Source organism: Cyprinus carpio, chromosome A25, assembly GCF_018340385.1.
Source record: "Cyprinus carpio isolate SPL01 chromosome A25, ASM1834038v1, whole genome shotgun sequence".
NCBI classification, from domain to species: Eukaryota; Metazoa; Chordata; class Actinopteri; order Cypriniformes; family Cyprinidae; genus Cyprinus; species Cyprinus carpio.
Window position 1 is genome coordinate 18289439 of NC_056596.1, and position 17507 is coordinate 18306945.

A 17507-nucleotide genomic window follows, 5' to 3' on the forward strand; every position below is an offset into this window, starting at 1 on the left:
GGTATAGTAGAGGCAAAATTGAGGGGAATATTTCACCTCCTCAGTCTTCCTGCGCAGAATAAGTTCCTGTTGTCTCTTTTGAGCTTCAAGCAGTTTTAGCTGATGCTGTACAAGAGAAAAACACAAGACAAGTTGAACATATTTCATCGTTAATTGGCTCTTTCATGCTGCATTAGTGTTATTTTCCTATCATGCACCTCCTGTTTGCGTTGGTCCTTTTTAAGAGTGGCAATTTCTCGGTTCCTGCGGGATTCGGCCATCCTGCTCTTCTCCTGCTGCTCCTTCATCTGCTTCATCAGACGCACCTGACAACAGTCACCATAAGAACAGTCAGCTCATTTCAATACTGGATTAACTGTAGGATTCACACCATACAAACTAATTAGACATACCAGAGTGTGGACTACTGCTACTATACAAGAGTATATAAGTTTAGAACGGCAACAGTACTACTGGTATATCATGCAAAAATAGTAAAATAGCAAAATATTCAATTAATTTCATAGTTAATGTCAATTAATTTAATCTTTAATTTGAATTATCTTAATTTGGGTTATTTTTACAGAAAATATTATGTGATTAAAAAATATATTATGTAACTGTGATAAATTACATTTAATAATTTGCATATCATGTACTTGATCATTACTTGGTCCTAATTTCACTATATATATATATATATATATATATAATATATATATATATATTATATATATATATATATATATATATATATATATATATATATATATATATATATATACTAAATGTGATTTTTATTGTATTTTTGATTGTGTTTTTGTGAGTGTGTTGCATCCGTGGACCACTGGGAGGCGCTGTTTGTAATGAATTTTTTATGTTGTAATGGTGATTCCAGCATTTTCAGTGATTCAGTGCACAGCCATGTCTCCATGGTGACTCTCACTTTGGTTTTCTTCATTTCTGCCAGATCCAGCTGTAGTTTCTTCAGTTGCTTCTCGTACTGTGACTGGTTCTTCAGTAGGCGAGCGTGTTCCTTCTGAGCCGCCTGTAGTTTCTGGAGCTCTTTGTTCATGACACCGAGTTTCTTCTCGTACTCTGCTTTTATCCGTTTGGTCTTGTCCTCAGAGCATGACTCCACAGAGCCTACAACAAAACAAAACAAACAAAAACATAAAACAAAAACACACACACACAAAACCCCCACCAAAACAAAACAAACACATAAAACAATAAAACAAAAACACAAAAAAAAAACAACAAAACAAAAAAAAATAAATCAAAAAACAAAGCAAAACATAAAAACCAAACAAAACAAAGCAAAAAACACAGAAAAAACACAACCAAAACATAAACAACAAAATAAAAATATAACAGAAATACTTTGAGCTTTTATGTGGGTTTGCTGCAGGCCAGACTCAAACCTGATCTACATGTTGGCAGTATTGAATGTGCGCTGAAAGCCATGTTTACGAAATGGATTTTTTAACTTTTTTTTTCATTTTTTAAGTCATCATGAAATCAAAATTAACCCTATTTACTTAGTTTCTGGGCCCACATTATGAATTATTCATCATTGACTGTCCCAAATAAAAAACACATTTCCATAATCCTTTCATTAAACTCCAATAACTGATTACTTAAAAAAGATACTTAAGTATATATACAGGTGCATCTCAATAAATTAGAATGTCGTGGAAAAGTTCATTTATTTCAGTAATTCAACTCAAATTGTGAAACTCGTGTATTAAATAAATTCAGTGCACACAGACTGAAGTAGCTTAAGTCTTGGGTTCTTTTAATTGTGATGATTTTGGCTCACATTTAACAAAAACCCACCAATTCACTATCTCAACAAATTAGAATTTGGTGACGTGCCAATCAGCTAATCAACTCAAAACACCTGCGAAGGTTTCCTACACAATCATGGGGAAGACTGCTGATCTGACAGTTGTCCAGAAGACAATCATTGACACCCTTCACAAGGAGGGTAAGCCACAAACATTCATTGCCAAAGAAGCTGGCTGTTCACAGAGTGCTGTATCCAAGCATGTTAACAGAGAGTTGGTGGAAGGAAAAAGTGTGGAAGAAAAAGATGCACAACCAACCGAGAGAGAACCGCAGCCTTATGAGGATTTGTCAAGCAAAATTGATTCAAGAATTTGAGTGAACTTCACAAGGAATGGACTGAGGCTGGGGTCAAGGCATCAAGAGCCTCCACACACAGACGTGTCAAGGAATTTGGCTACAGTTGTCGTATTCCCCTTGTTAAGCCACCCCTTGGGGTGTCTTACCTGGGCTAAGGAGAAGAAGAACTGGACTGTTGCCCAGTGGTCCAAAGTCCTCTTTTCAGATGAGAACAAGTTTTGTATTTCATTTGGAAACCAAGGTCCTAGAGTCTGGCGGAAGGGTGGGAGAAGCTCATAGCCCAAGTTGATTGAAAGTCCATGTGTAAGTTTCCACAGTCTGTGATGATTTGGGGTGCAATGTCACATCTGCTGGTGTTGGTCCATTGTGTTTTTTGAAAACCAAAGTCACTGCTGCACCCGTTTACCCAAAAATTGTTTTGGAGGCACTTCATGTTTCCTTCTGCTGACCAGCTTTTTGAAGATGCGGATTTTCATTTTCCAGCAGGATTTTGGCACCTGCCCACACTGCCTCAAAAAGCACCAAAAGTTGGTTAAATGACAATGGTGTTGGTGTGCTTGATGGCCAGCAAACTCACCATGACAGTCTGAACCCAGAGAGAATCTGTGGGGTATTGTCAAGAAAGAAAATGAAGAAACAAAGAGACCAAAAATATACAGATGAGCCTGAAGGCCACTGTCAAAGAGAAAACCTGGGCTTCCATACCGCCTCAGCAGTGCCACAAACTGATCACCTCCATGCCACGCCGAATTGAGGCAGTAATTAAAGCAAAATGAGCCCCTACCAGGTATTGAGTACATGTACAGTAAATTAACATACTTTCCAGAAGGCCAACAATTCACTAAAAATGTTTTTTTTATTTTTTTTTATTGGTCTTATGAAGTATTCTAATTTGTTGAGATAGTGAATTGGTAGGTTTTTGTTAAATGTGAGTCAAAATCATCACAATTTTAAAGAACCAAAGACTTAAACTACTTCAGTCTGTGTGCATTGAATTTATTTAATACACGAGTTTCACAATTTGAGTTGAATTATTGAAATAAATGAATTTTCCTCGACATTCTAATTTATTGAGATGCACCTGTATATTCAACCCCTCCCCTCAAAATACCAGGCTCCATTCTCGTATGTAATGATCACTTTTTACAACTCAATCTATTTCTGATGAACAAAAATAAAACCTTACCCTGTATTTATTTCCGGTTCAGTTAGAAATACTGCAGATATGGAAACTAAACTGAGCTGTTACTGACATTTTGTGTTGATATTACATTGACCATACACATTACATTGATCGTGCATCATATAGCGTAGCTGTGGCATATGTGTCCTTACCCATGTTGTGCAGGACACGGTCTCGTTCCAGCTGCGTGTCTCTGATCTTGCTCTGCAGCATCATGAGTTTCTGCTCATACTGTTGTTTGAGCGTGTGCAGACGTCTCTGACTGTTCTCAAGCTCATCGATCAGCTTCTGCTTGATGGCGATCTCACACGTGATGTTGGCCAGATCTGCCTGGAAGTCCTCTAATTAATCGAAAACAACAAAAAACACTTCAAAATTATGTTTACAGAAGAAAGGCATTAAATAGGCATCATAAGGGCCTGAGCACTGCAGTGTGATGGACCCTACTGGAATTGCTCCCGATTCTTCTTTTATTCTTCTTTCCCAAATGAATTGCATTTTTGAGGGCCCTAAACAGTACATTGAAAAACTCCTTGAAAACTAAAACCTTGCACACGCTTTAGAACTGGTGAAAATTTACATCTGATATGGGTTTCAGAATTGAGCGTGGCAAAATAGCTTGATAGCGCCACCTATAAAACTTCAAAGAAGCCCCCCTCCCACCATGTTTCACATATATGTACAAAAGTCAGAACATTCATGTAATGTCCCAATACCTACAAAAAAGTCTCTTTGAGCGAAATCCTAAACGCAACAGGAAGTCAGACATTTTGAATTTCCTCTACGAATTTTGTGCAGTTTTTGCCATTTTCAGGCCTCTTTTTAAATTGAAATTTGTTTTAAAAAGTAGCACTGCATATTATACGTGTGCTTTATTGTAAATTTAGAAAACAGCTAAACTCTTGCTCTTCATTACTTAAGATAAATATAAAATAAACAGATCTGACTTACTAAAATCATGTTTTAATGAGAATTTAATGAAAATTCTCATCAAATAGCGCTTTTAGTACAAGTTGAAGTCTTTTTAAAAACAGTCGTTTTCCAAATCATATTAAGGTTTAGTTATTTTTTCACAGTAAAAATCAGTACCCTTCTCATCCAGGTCAGAGTCAGACTCATCTGAGCTCTCCTCTGCATCCATTTCCTCTTCCTCAATGTCCTCCTCGTCTTCCTCTCCATCTCCCTCCTCACGGTCACTGGTCTCCTGAGGAAAACAATCGAAAGTCAAAGACTGAATGATGAGCTCCATCCTTAAAATGTGTTCTGATAGGGCAAGCGGCCTGTCAAGCATACCATCTCTGGCTCTTGATTGGTCGATTCTAACTGCTCTATCTCGATAATCTTCTGTTCACCGTCAAGTGTTTCATCTTTGTTGGCACTGCAGGAAAAATCAAAACTAGACATTCAAATCTGTTTTGTAAGGTTTATATATACACACACACACTATGCAGCATAGATTATCTGAAACAAAACAGAAAAACTGAAAATTAGGCGGGAAGGAAAAATAACACGGTGTTATGACAGACACATGATGCAACAGAGAAGTTAAATGGTAACATATTATTAAAAACAGAATTTGCTCTTTTGAAAACAGACAATTCAATACTTTCTACTTTACTCAAACCATTTATTAATAAATATGCATGATAAATATCGGCATGGTATTAATGCGCATCTCATCAGTAAAGCCAGTTCTGTAATCAGCGGTAAGTCTCTACACGTGCGTGCTTTCACGTGGAGCAGCATTTACTACACAGAGCCATTTATCACTGACAAGCTGCACAAAACCACGATCATATTTTGCGCAGCTTGTCAGTGAACAACGGCTCTGTGTAGTAAATGCTGCTCCATGTGAAAGCACGCACGTGTAGAGATTTACCGCTGATTACAGAACCGGCTTTACTGACGAGATGCGCATTAATATCGTGCCAATATTTATCGTGCATCCCTATTTATTAATAATAGTTTTACTATTAAAAACAGTTTTAGCTAATTGAAATAAAGTTCATATAAAAATATAAATAAAACTAAACTGACACTGTGCCAGTGGTTAGTCAATAATAACGGAGGTCAATTACATATAGTCAGCAAAGCACAGCAGCAACTTCAGAGAGAGGATTGAAAATCATCATAAAAACTAAATCTGTTCAGTGTTAATGGTGAGAGCATTACAAGTTAACCGTATGGAAACCTGCACTTGAAAAACGATATATATAATATATTCATTTATTTCAGTAATTCAACTCAAATTGTGAAACTCGTGTATTAAATCAATTCAATGCACACAGACTGAAGTAGTTTAAGTCTTTGGTTCTGTTTTGTGATGATTTTGGCTCACATTTAACAAAAACCCACCAATTCACTATCTCAACAAATTAGAATATGGTGACATGCTAATCAACTAAAAACACCTGCAAAGGTTTCCTGGGTCTTCAAAATGTTCTCTCAGTTTGGTTCACTAGGCTACACAATCATGGGGAAGACTGCTGATCTGACAGTTGTCCAGAAGACAATCATTGACACCCTTGTCCAAGGAGGGTAAGCCACAAACATTCATGGCCAAAGAAGCTGGCTGTTCACAGAGTGCTGTATCCAAGGCATGTTAACAGAAAGTTGAGTGGAAGGAAAAAGTGTGGAAGAAAAAGATGCACAACCAACTGAGAGAACCGCAGCCTTATGAGGATTATCGAGCAAAATCGATTCAAGAATTTGAGTGAACTTCACAAGGAATGGACTAAGGCTGGGGTCAAGGCATCAAGAGCCACCACACACAGACGTGTCAAGGAATGAACCTAAACCCTATAGAGGATCTATGGGGTATTGTCAAGAGGAAAATGAGAAACAAGAGACCAAAAAATGCAGATGAGCTGAAGGCCACTGTCAAAGATACCTGGGCTTCCATACCACTTCAGCAGTGCCACAAACTGATCACCTCCATGCCACGCCGAATTGAGGCAGTAATTAAAGCAAAAGGAGCCCCTACCAAGTATTGAGTACATGTACAGTAAATGAACAAACTTTCCAGAAGTCCAACAATTCACTAAAAATGTTTTTTTTTTGTTTTTTGTTTTTTATTGGTCTTATGAAGTATTCTAATTTGTTGAGAGTGAATTAGTGGGTTTTTGTTAAATGTGAGTCAAAATCTTCACAATTAAAAGAACCAATGACTTAAACTACTTCAGTCTGTGTGCATTGAATTTATTTAATACACAAGTTTCACAATTTGTCCAGTCTCCAGTCCAGTCCAGTCTTTCAAATCTCCCTTCATTATATCTAATACGACCACGCATTGAGTGAAAGTGACGTGACATACAGTACAGCCAAGTATGGTGACCCATACTCAGAATTCGTGCTCTGCATTTAACCCATCCAAAGTGCACACACACAGCCGTGAACACACACACACCGTGAAAACACACCCGAACTGTGCTGCGGCGCTCGGGGAGCAGTTGGGGGTTCGGTGCCTTGCTCAGGGGCACCTCAGTCGTGGTGTTGCCGGCCTGAGACTTGAACCCACAACCTTAGGGTTAGGAGTCAAACTCTCTAACCACTAGGCTACGACTTCCCCATTTGAGTCGAATTACTGAAATAAATGAACTTTTCCATGACATTCTAATTTACTGAGATGCACCTGTATATATCAAAGGACATTAATGAAGTATAAACATTTTCTGGGTTGTTCTCCAAGGCTGGAAACTACCTGCTGAAAGACAAGCAGAATTTAAAGACTGCAAGCAGAGATGAAACACAGGGGGTTATGGGTAATTATAAAGGGCTGAGAAGGGAAAGAGAGACACAGGGACAAACCTGTCTTCCTCCACCTCTTCCTCCTCATCCTCCTCTCTCTTGTCACTCAGGAGCTGCTGGAGTCTTCAGAGGTCAGAGGTGAAGGGTGAAATAGAGGAAACGAGGAGCGCAGAGAGACAGATAGAGAGGGTACGGTGCACACATTAGTACAGACGGCTGTTGGTCACAAAGATGTTCAATGTGGATAAGGGCACATCATCTTAAAGGGGTCATGAACTAGCTTTTTTATTATTTTATACTGTTGTCTGAGGTCCACTTATGACGTTCGCATGGTTTTTACATGTAAAACATCACAATCAATAAATATTAGGCAGGTTTTGAGGCTGGATCGAGAAACGCTGTTTTTTATGGGAGTGCTGCATTGAAGACTTAGAAGTAAACACCCACTGCTATGATTAGATAACAGTTTTGCATCATAAACTACCTTTCTGTGTGTCTGTTTGACAAGCTGTGTCCTTCATATTGTGAGCCTACACGTACACATAATCAGGACAAATCAAGCCATCTCTAACAAAGCAATAGTGACACACAAATCCAAAGTCGACCGGTGAAATGAAGCGAACAAACGCTCAATGTTTTCCTCATGCGAAAAAATTAAAAATAAAGTTGAACCACTCATTCCTAATATTGAATCTGAAGGAAGGTTATATAGCGACTGTGTTCTTCCACAACCAGGCACTGCACAACATTTTGCAATCTTCAACGGCATGTTTATTGCTTGGTTGCTCGATCTGTTTTAGCACCACTCATGTTATTTCCCTACTATATCATGTCTAAATCAGTGGGCGGGGCTACAAAATTAGGCATTGATATTCTTCTGGCATTCGCAGGGCCTGGTGTCAATAAAAGCTTTAATTTCAGTAACACAGACGTTTTCAGTTCTGAAACTTACATGATATTCTTTTAGTACGATGACCTCTGATATATCAAAAGTAGAGTTGATTTCTCAATTCATGATCCCTTCAATATTTATTATGGCTGATATGATATCTCTGTAGGGTTTTTTGTCTACTAGAGTTCACTAGATTTAGTCTTCCATTGCATAAAACAACACAAAAACATTGTGAAAAAAAAGAGGATACTTTGATACAAAAATTTCACAAGACAGGAAGCTTTGAGCACTGATTCAGCAAATTGAAGAGCAAATGTTCTGTATAAGATGTGTGATTGCTGCTTCATCTGTGCATTTTTTTTATCCTTTATCATCCATTTTCATCATTTTTTTCATATATTTTCAGTTTTTGTACTTTTTGTACTAGTAGTTGTTTTTCAGAACTCACAACAAATGGATACAAACTAAATTGGAAAAAAATTAAAAAACGGGAAAAAAAAAGATTCTCAGACTGTTACTATACCACCTCACACTGAGATCACTTTCACCCTCTTTTTACCTCTTCTTTTTCTTCTTCTCCTTCCTCTTCAGTTTCTCCAGATCTTTCTTGGCGATCTCAATGATGTCGGAGGTCTCTTGGCTCGGGTCGGGGCCCAGCAGGGCCGGAGAAAAACTTCCAGAGGTTCCGTAAAACGGAGGACGGCTGGATGCCCGTGTGAGGTTTCTCCTCAGGTTTTCATTCACTGCTTCACTCTCCAGAAGTTTGGCTCTGAAACACACACAAAACATGTACATGCATGTTTTGTTAAATACATAAATAAAGTTTAATCAGCAGTTCTACATTATTAGGTATAAAAGCACAACCAAAAACAGTATAGATTTATAATATTAGCCTTACATACAGTAGGATGTCAGCAAAAATGTAAAACTACCTCAGATCTTCAATCTCCTTGATGTAATTCTGAATCATATTTCCAATCTCCTCACTGCCTTCACCTGGAAAACATAATTCTTATTCTGTTAACATCTATCAGACATCTTAGGAAGTCTGTGACTGGCAGTGTTTGCCGTGCTGTACCTGCTCTGGAGAGCACCTGATTGGCCTGTTCACTGAGCAGCTGCGTGAGTCGAGCGCCCTGAGCGTCGATGGCTTCCTGCATGGCCTTCACACGCATGCGCAGATTATTGTTCTCTATCTGCAGCATTGAGTTCTCATGGAACATGTCGCTGATGCTTTCCAGGCCATCCTCTCCAACCATACGCTTCCCCTGAGAAACACAAGACGCTTTTATTTCATTTACCAAACATTCAAGTCAATTCAAGTCACCTTTGTTTATGTTACTGAATAGTTTTAGCATGCTAATGGATATGACAAATTTAATGTATTTGGTCGTGGCCTACTAGATCTGTTACGTATGCTTGCTACTGTGAATAGATACACAGACACACTGCTGTAGGCATGTAAGATACAGTACATAAATCCTGCAGCAGATCTAGACAGGTGGTGCTGGGGAGGTGGAGGGTTCCAGAGGAACTCTGAAAGTGTGCTGCAGGACCAGCTTACAGCAAACTATGAACCAAAATATCTAAATGTTGAGCAAGCATCTCTCTGGCTGCAGAATGAGTAGAGACCAATCAACTTGTGCCATGAAGTAAATGATAAACAGCAGATTGCATGTAAAGGACCCATCAATTTCATGATTAAACTATATATTTTGAGGAAACTCTGAAGAAATGCTGGAACTGAAAGACAGCTCACATAAGGTTCTAACATCTTGCTATCAGAGCTATACTTTTAGTTGTTAGCAGAATCTCACCGTTCTGTACTCCATGAGCTCCACCTGCAGCCGGGCGATCTCCGTCCTGAGTGCACTGATCTGCTGGCTGGCCTTGTCTTGGTTCACCACCACCTTGTTCTTGATGTTGCGTGCTCTGTTAGCGTACTTCAGTGTGTTCAAGGTTTCCATGAAGTCCTGATCTGATGGGCTGGTGCAGGCGATCATCACTGTTCGACTGAGAGACCGGAGAAAATGTCCAGCTTTATTTACTCATACTGACTAATGCTACAGTGCCAAATAAATATATTTTGTCTGGATGTGGTAAAAGTCTGCTGAATTGCAATACACTGTAAAAAAAAAGCTTTCCTAATGTTGACCAGAGGTGGCGTTTCCGTATGGCAGTTGCCATACCCTAGCACAGTCAGGTGTGCTGTGAAAAATTATCCAAACTTCATATCTCTATTATAATTTGTTATTATTGCGTTTGTGGTGTGTGTTTAAATCAGAGGTTAGTTTTTACAACCTACTTTTATTTAAAACCAATGATAAGTATTACAAGTGCTTTTCACTAAAGCTCGTAACGCCACTGGATCCTTAAGCTCTAAGCGAAACTTCGTAACTTCCCGCCTCCATTCAGATTGACGCGCCGCGCACAGCCTGAAGGTAGATCTCCACTTTTTCGCAATGCAAGGGTAAATAAATAACTGATGTCACGGGCGTATTATTCTTTACCTCCAAACACTATGTCTGTAAAGGCCAATGCATGTTTGTGTGTTTGAAGAGCGGAGTAGGTTATTTGCCGTCTAGCCAACCTACTTTTGAATCGGCATTTTAATCTCCGGGTGCATAAGCGTTTAATCCGTTTTATCTATCATGAATTTTGGCCCAAATGTGATATTAACAACATATCGCTATAAAACTAACCCCATACCAACTATACCATATAGCAAAATCATGCAAACGTTATATAACCTGTAAAAGTTGATGAAAGCGTATAATGTGATGCACCTGCCTCAGATGCGGCCGTTCTCATTTAATTTTTTGTTTCCTGTGCGCCCTTTTTATCTTTGCGATGAATGGCTAGCGTATAATGTGATGCAGATAGGCTTATCTTTGGGTGCTGTGCATATCACTATAGATCTGGGGGGGGGGGGTACTACGCCATACAAACTATACAAGGTCGTTTGCAGAAAGAGCTGAAAAGGTTTAAGGTTTCGAGGTTAATGTGTTACAAATAAATCATGCAAAAAGCTTGAGATTATAACCTGGTGAAATGTTGAATGACACAGGGCTACATGTTTTTAACTATATTCAGTATTTTTTTTTTTTTTTTATTTTTAAAAAATCTAGATCTAAGTCCAGAAACTATAGACTAAAAATTGACGGAAGTTGATAGAACGGAACTCGCAAACCTTTGACATCCGGGTATCCAGGATGTCAATTTGTGTTTTGGGTGAACAAGTTTCACACAGACCTGTTTCCGCCCAGTGAGTCCTGCAGAAGGCGAGTGAGTTTGGAGTCTCGGTAAGGCACATGGGTTGATCGTTTGCTTCGGTCTCCTAAAGCACTGATGACATTCCCTAATGCCAGCTGCATCACAGCCAGAATAAATCGGCCGAAAAAAATCCCATGTTCAGTTTCAGTTCACCTTGTGTTAAATCTTTCTAGGCTAAAGATATCTGTAGAAGATTAATATACATTTTTATTATGTGTCATTGTTTAATAATATTACTCATTCTGACCAATCCACAGTTAATAGAGATGCCCTCTTTGGCTCGGTCGCCCGTGGCCCCTGTCCTCTTGAGTCTCTCTGATCCAGCCAGATCCACGAAGTGAAACTTGGCTGTGAGCGTTTCGAACTCTTCCACCTCAGACGAGCTGTTGGCCAGTCGATTGTCCGTTTCACCGTCCTGCTCTGGCGGCTGAGAAAAACATGCATGATTTGTTCAACAACGGCATGTTTTCCAGCCATAATTTTGGTGTGTTTCTACTAAATATGGCGGCTGTAGAAATGTGGTCCCAATTACTTGTATTCAAAACGGTACTTACGTCTTCAGCGGGTGCACAAACACGCACTTGGCAGATGTGAATGGTGAAGATGGCGTGAGATCGAGAGCTCTGTACATTCATCTGAGTGCTAGCAGTGGTGCGGGAGAGAGCGCCCAGCTTCAGACACTGCATCATCTACAGCACACGGGCAGAGAGCGCCTCAGTACAGTCACTTACACTTTATGCATTATATATGGGTACGACATCTTGGAAAAGAAATCGTTGACTCTCACTTCGGTCTCTGAGGAGACAGTGCGTGTCGTCAAGCCTACAGTGTAGATGCTGCCGCTGGCGTCCTCGTGGATTTTAACGTGCGATTTCTGCTTCCTCATCTCCATATCACGCGTGGTGTCGAAGAGATCTAACACCTCCTCATTATACAGCTGAAGATACATGCGCAGAGAGAAGACAGACCATACAATATTAATTATACAGTGAATATTTTTGCACTGTTTGTGTGCATATTCTGTACAGATTTCTTACATATATTATATTACAGTCTTTGAAGCAGGTGTTATTTTAGTATTTATTAACATTATGAATTAGCTGTTATTTAAGTGTAATTAAATGTTTTAGCAATTCTGTTATGTGCTTTTGTTTTACTAGCTACATATGTATATATGTTGGTGTGTGTCATAATCAGTATTACTTATATACTATTCATTAATGTATTTATTAATTTTGTGAATTACCTTTTATTTTAAAATTTTCAATGTTCATTTTAATTTTAAATTTTTTGTTATTTTGTTATATCATTTTGTCATTTGGTCAAATTTTAGTTGTATTTTCTTTTTAGTTGTAGTACAACTTATTTTACTTATTTTATTTTGTTTTAGTTGGTTGGCAAGGCTTTTTGCCAAATGTTGCCTTTACTTTTCAGTACAATTTTCATTTTTATATTTTAAATGAACCTTTTCATCTAATATATATATATATTATATATATTATATATATATATATATATTTCATCTATATATAGCTATATATACACATATATTGATTTATATGTTTTGGAATAATAGTTTGTAAACATTAATATTTTTAATGTTTTTGAAAGAAGTTCTCTTCTGCTCATCAAGCCTGCATTTATTTGATCAAAAATACAGGAAAAAAAAATGTAATATTGTGATATATTATTACAATTTAAAATAATAGTTTTTAAATGTATTATACTTTAAATTATCATTTATTTCTGTGATGCAAAGCTGAATTTTTAGGATCATTATCACATGATCCTTTAGAAATCATTCTAATATGATGATTCATTATCAAAGTTGGAAACAGTTCTGCTGCTTAATATTTTTTCAGAACATGTGATACTTTTTGATACTTTGACGAATAAAAAGTAAAAAAAAAAAAAAAAAAAAAAGAGAAAAAAATATAAATATTTTGTAAAACAATATACACTACTGGTCATAACTTTTTTTTTTAAATAAAATCAATACTTTTACAGCAATGATGTGTTAAATTGATAAAAAGTGATAGTAAAGAAAAATATATTATTAGAATATATATTATTAGAAACTGTTTTTTTTTTTTTTTTGAATAAATGCAGTTCTTTTTAACCTTTATTCATCAAATATATTAGACAGCAGAACCTGTTTCCACACTCATAATAAATCAGTTAGAATGATTTCTAAATGATCATGTGATAGACTGGATGTTACATGTGACCACTGAAGGCTGGAGTAATGATGCCTGAAAATTCAGCTTTGAAAATTATTTTTTTTTAAAGTGGAAAACTATTTATTTTAAGTTGTAATAATATTTCACAATATTACTGTGTTTTTTCTGTTTTTTGATCAATAAAATGCAGCTTGATGAGCAGAAGAGAGAACATGCTGCGTTCCTTTTCAAGCTCTTGTTCTGTCCCAGGCTAGACTATTGCAACATGTGGCAGGTCTTCCAGCCAGTTCAAATCAAACCTTTACAATTAATCCAGAACGCGGCAGCAAGATTAATGTATTTAATGAGTCCGAAAATAATACACCGTCACACCTCTGTTTATCAATTTGCAGTGGCTACCAATAGCTGCGCATAAAATTTCAAGTGCATTGATGTTTGCTTACAAAACCACCACTGGCTCTGCACCCCTTTACCTAAATTCATTACTTCAACTTGTGTGCCCTCTAGAAGCTTGCGTTCTGCAAGTGCAACATCGCTTGATTTTCATCCCAAAGAATACAGTCACTTTAGACGGACTTTTAAATTAAATGTTCCTCCTGGTGAATGGACCTGCCCCAACTCAATCCGAGCAGCTGAAGGCTTGGAGTAATGATGCTTAAAATTCAGCTCTTGCCATCTTTTTTTGAATAAATTTTTTTCACTTTTAAATTCTATTTCAAAAAAAAAAAAAATAATTTTAAAATGTAACTAATTTTCACACTTTTTGTATTCTACTATTTTTTTTTCATTTATTATTTGATAAAAATAAACTGCTTGCTCTTGATGAGCAGAAGAGTTTTCTTTTTCATTATAACATTTAAAAATAGTAATGTTTCCCAAACTGTTTGGCTACTGAGACTGTTATAGCACTTATATATCATGCTCTTATGTTATATATAATGCTTCCATATCATATGTATCGCTTTATAAATGCTAAAACTATTTCTAACACTAATTTATATAATAATGTGTTCTTCAAATAATAATACAAATAAATAAATAAAAATCACAAATAGTTTTCTGTTTGTTTGAGCGCCACCCCAACCAGTAGCATGAGTTTGGGCAGGCCTATCTGTTTGTCTGACCAACAGTATCAGTCACACAAAAGGATCATTAAAATAATCTAGTAAAGCATCGTCCACAAAAACATTTAGCTCTGTACCTCCAGAAACTGTGCGCTGATCTTGAACTCTGGGACGGGTCGACCCTGATCTGCGGCCGCCTGCCGTCTCTGCTCGATGCCTTTATAGAGGTGACTGACCGCCCGCGGGATGATGCCCAGCTCCTCGTCTGGGATGGCCATGTCAAAGCCTGTGCCCATCGTATACGTCTTCCCTGACCCTGTCTGAGATACAACACCAACATCGACACTTTCAACTCTTTAATAAACACTTCATTATGTAGTTCATTTTATACAAACTGTGCAGGTTGAACTCAACGATAGCTGTGATGTAAAATTATATGATTGCATTTAAATAATAAACACATTTATGGCATTACATTTAATAATCTTATTAGCACAGTTTTTTGCCTAGAGGGTGGCACATGTGTTTTTCTGCTGGAGTTCGATGTGTCTGTCTGGCGGATGAGTGAGACTGTCGATAAATCAGGATTAATGCAGTGCCAGAGGGAGAGACAGACAGATATCAAATCTCTGTGATGGTGTTTGGAGGAAGTCGGCCATGGCATGCAGGTCACAGGCAACACTGGCCATAGATGAGAGAGACAACTTAAAAAATGTATGGATGTCTGAGGGGAGCTCGCACATACGCTTGCACAACTCCTTCAACCTGTCATTCTAAATGATCCCGGACATATACAGATCCCTCGCGTGTGGGGCAGTAAATAACCAGAAGTGTCTTAAAGTCAACATTAAATGGCATTACAAGAAACACAAACCTGTCCGTAGGCAAATATAGTGGCATTATAACCCTCAAAACATCCTTCGATGAGTTTCTCAGTGCAGTTGGCATAGATGGTGTCCTGCGTGGAGTCCATGTCAAACACATAGTCGTATGTAAAGGCCTTGTCCTTTCCCAGAACCACCTGGGGTTCGCCAGGGGTCACAAACGTACAGATGTGACATCCTTCAATCTTTTCCCTTGCCAGCTGAGGACGAATCCTGTGACACAGAGAGAGAGAAACATGAACTATACTAAAACGACTTGCACAGTCACACGCTCAATAACAGCGAGAACCTCCTGATGTCACCTCCTGAAGCGAAAATTAGTCACCTAAAATTAGACGGCAATTAGTGGGTCTCACTGCATAGAATAAAATGTCTAGCAGTCAGTTTGAGAGATGCTTCCGTACGATCAGCAAGATACAAAAAACTAAGTATTATATGATACACAATTGCTTCTAGCTATTGATTTCTTAATTGTACTTTAACCATGTAATAATTCACTGTAACCTGAAAAAATAAAAAAATAAAGTTAGAATAGATCTAAGAGGACATTACATATGATTTTACAGTAAAATACATGTCTGCATTTGTATGTAAAATATATGATTGGCCATACAATTTACTATGAAAAACCATCTTATATTCAACAAGGCAATAGATAGTGTTAAAAAATACATACCACCTAATTATTTTCAGAGGAAAAATGGAAACTGACATTGTTCCCTGTGTGAGACTTTACTTCAGAGAAAGACCGTTAATCAGTTTTCCTGATATATTTTCTGATTTTTAAGCATTTCTCCTTAGTCGGATTATAATTTTTGTGGAATCAGGTCTCTATGATATTCTGGTCTTTAAATACGGATCTGGTCCTTCTTTCAAATATTACTCTGATCACTCTTTCATCTTATTGTTTACCAGGCAAAAACTGTTAGTCCAATCACTTAGAAAAATAACATCGCAACTCTCTTTAACAAGCCACATAATCTGAGGTATGATTCTTGTCTGTAAGTTTAATACTTAGCAGTATGGTTTGTTCAAATCACCAATCAGCAGTGAAAGTGATGCTAAACGCCTCTAAAAAGAGACACTGATGTCACTTTCTGTGGTGCACCTGACAGCAGAGGCTGAGCTTTCACTCTGACTGAGAGACACTTTTGTTCAGAGCACAATTCACTGACAGCAGCACAGAGAGACTATTGTGTGTGTGTTTGGTGCCGGATCTGTCCTGTACTGAACACCAGAGAGACAGATATGTGGGTGAGAGACACATAAGCAGAGGATGGGTTGGAGCCAGTCTGTAAAATCTGTATTGTTTGTGTTTTAAACCAGGACAGCATCACATAATTCATATCACAGTTCTGTACTGGACGGAAAAATAAATAAAAAATTAGAATCTACTATAAGACTATAAGGAACTTTAACCGTGCGTTCACACCGCCGCCGTCGAGAGCGTCAAAGTGTCCAGAAGTCATTCATTTTCAATGCTGAGGGTGTCGAGGAGAGTTGAAATCAGGGCAACTTTATGGTAATGAGCTATGACACGGTTCGGCGGCAACCAATCGGAATGTAGAAGTCCACCGCTTGAGAGTATTCCAGAGAACGCAGCCCTGTAAACTTTGGTTCTGACCACATTAGTTCCAAGCAAAATGGAGGAGAGGTTGATTATTACTGTGGCGGGTTTCCATATAATCTATGACGTGTCCCTGTTTGCGTACAGGGACATAAATAAAAATATGATGCGTGGACCAAGGTTTCTGAGATTGTTTGTGTTCCTGGTGAGTTGCTGATGTGCAGTAATGTTATAGGAATAACAATCTAATGATATAACAAATAATAGTACAGTTGTCCCAGTTTACTTTTAAACCTTTAAATAAATTTTCCTGATTATACTTAAGTAATGTTTTATACCTGATTATACTAACTTAAGTAACATTTTCAGTGCAGGACTTTTACTTGCATCAGAGTATTTTTACAGTGTGGTATTAGTGTTTTATTAGGTAAAGGATCTTAATACTTCGTCCACAACAATATTTTATGAGGTTAACTTATAACGCTACCCTCCTTGTGGTCAGTCTGCACAAGATCAACGAGCTTGTTTGCTTTGCAGCCCTTTTAAATACAAGATAAGCATTCGATCTACATCAGAGCATCAGAGTGTCC

At 37.8% G+C, this 17507-nt stretch overlaps 1 protein-coding gene across 1 annotated transcript in view; it reads right to left on the reverse strand.

The window, feature by feature from the left end:
• The window catches only part of LOC109057216 (kinesin-like protein KIF21A), a 121083-nt gene that overhangs the window by 80827 nt on the left and 22749 nt on the right, over positions 1-17507 (reverse strand). Inside the window, 17 exon segments of the mRNA XM_042715940.1 lie at positions 37-105; positions 198-305; positions 926-1125; positions 3463-3651; positions 4400-4514; positions 4604-4688; positions 7118-7180; positions 8509-8718; positions 8882-8945; positions 9028-9217; positions 9767-9962; positions 11202-11317; positions 11470-11649; positions 11777-11911; positions 12010-12159; positions 14604-14786; positions 15341-15563. Coding sequence (XP_042571874.1) covers positions 37-105; positions 198-305; positions 926-1125; positions 3463-3651; positions 4400-4514; positions 4604-4688; positions 7118-7180; positions 8509-8718; positions 8882-8945; positions 9028-9217; positions 9767-9962; positions 11202-11317; positions 11470-11649; positions 11777-11911; positions 12010-12159; positions 14604-14786; positions 15341-15563 — 2476 coding nt within the window.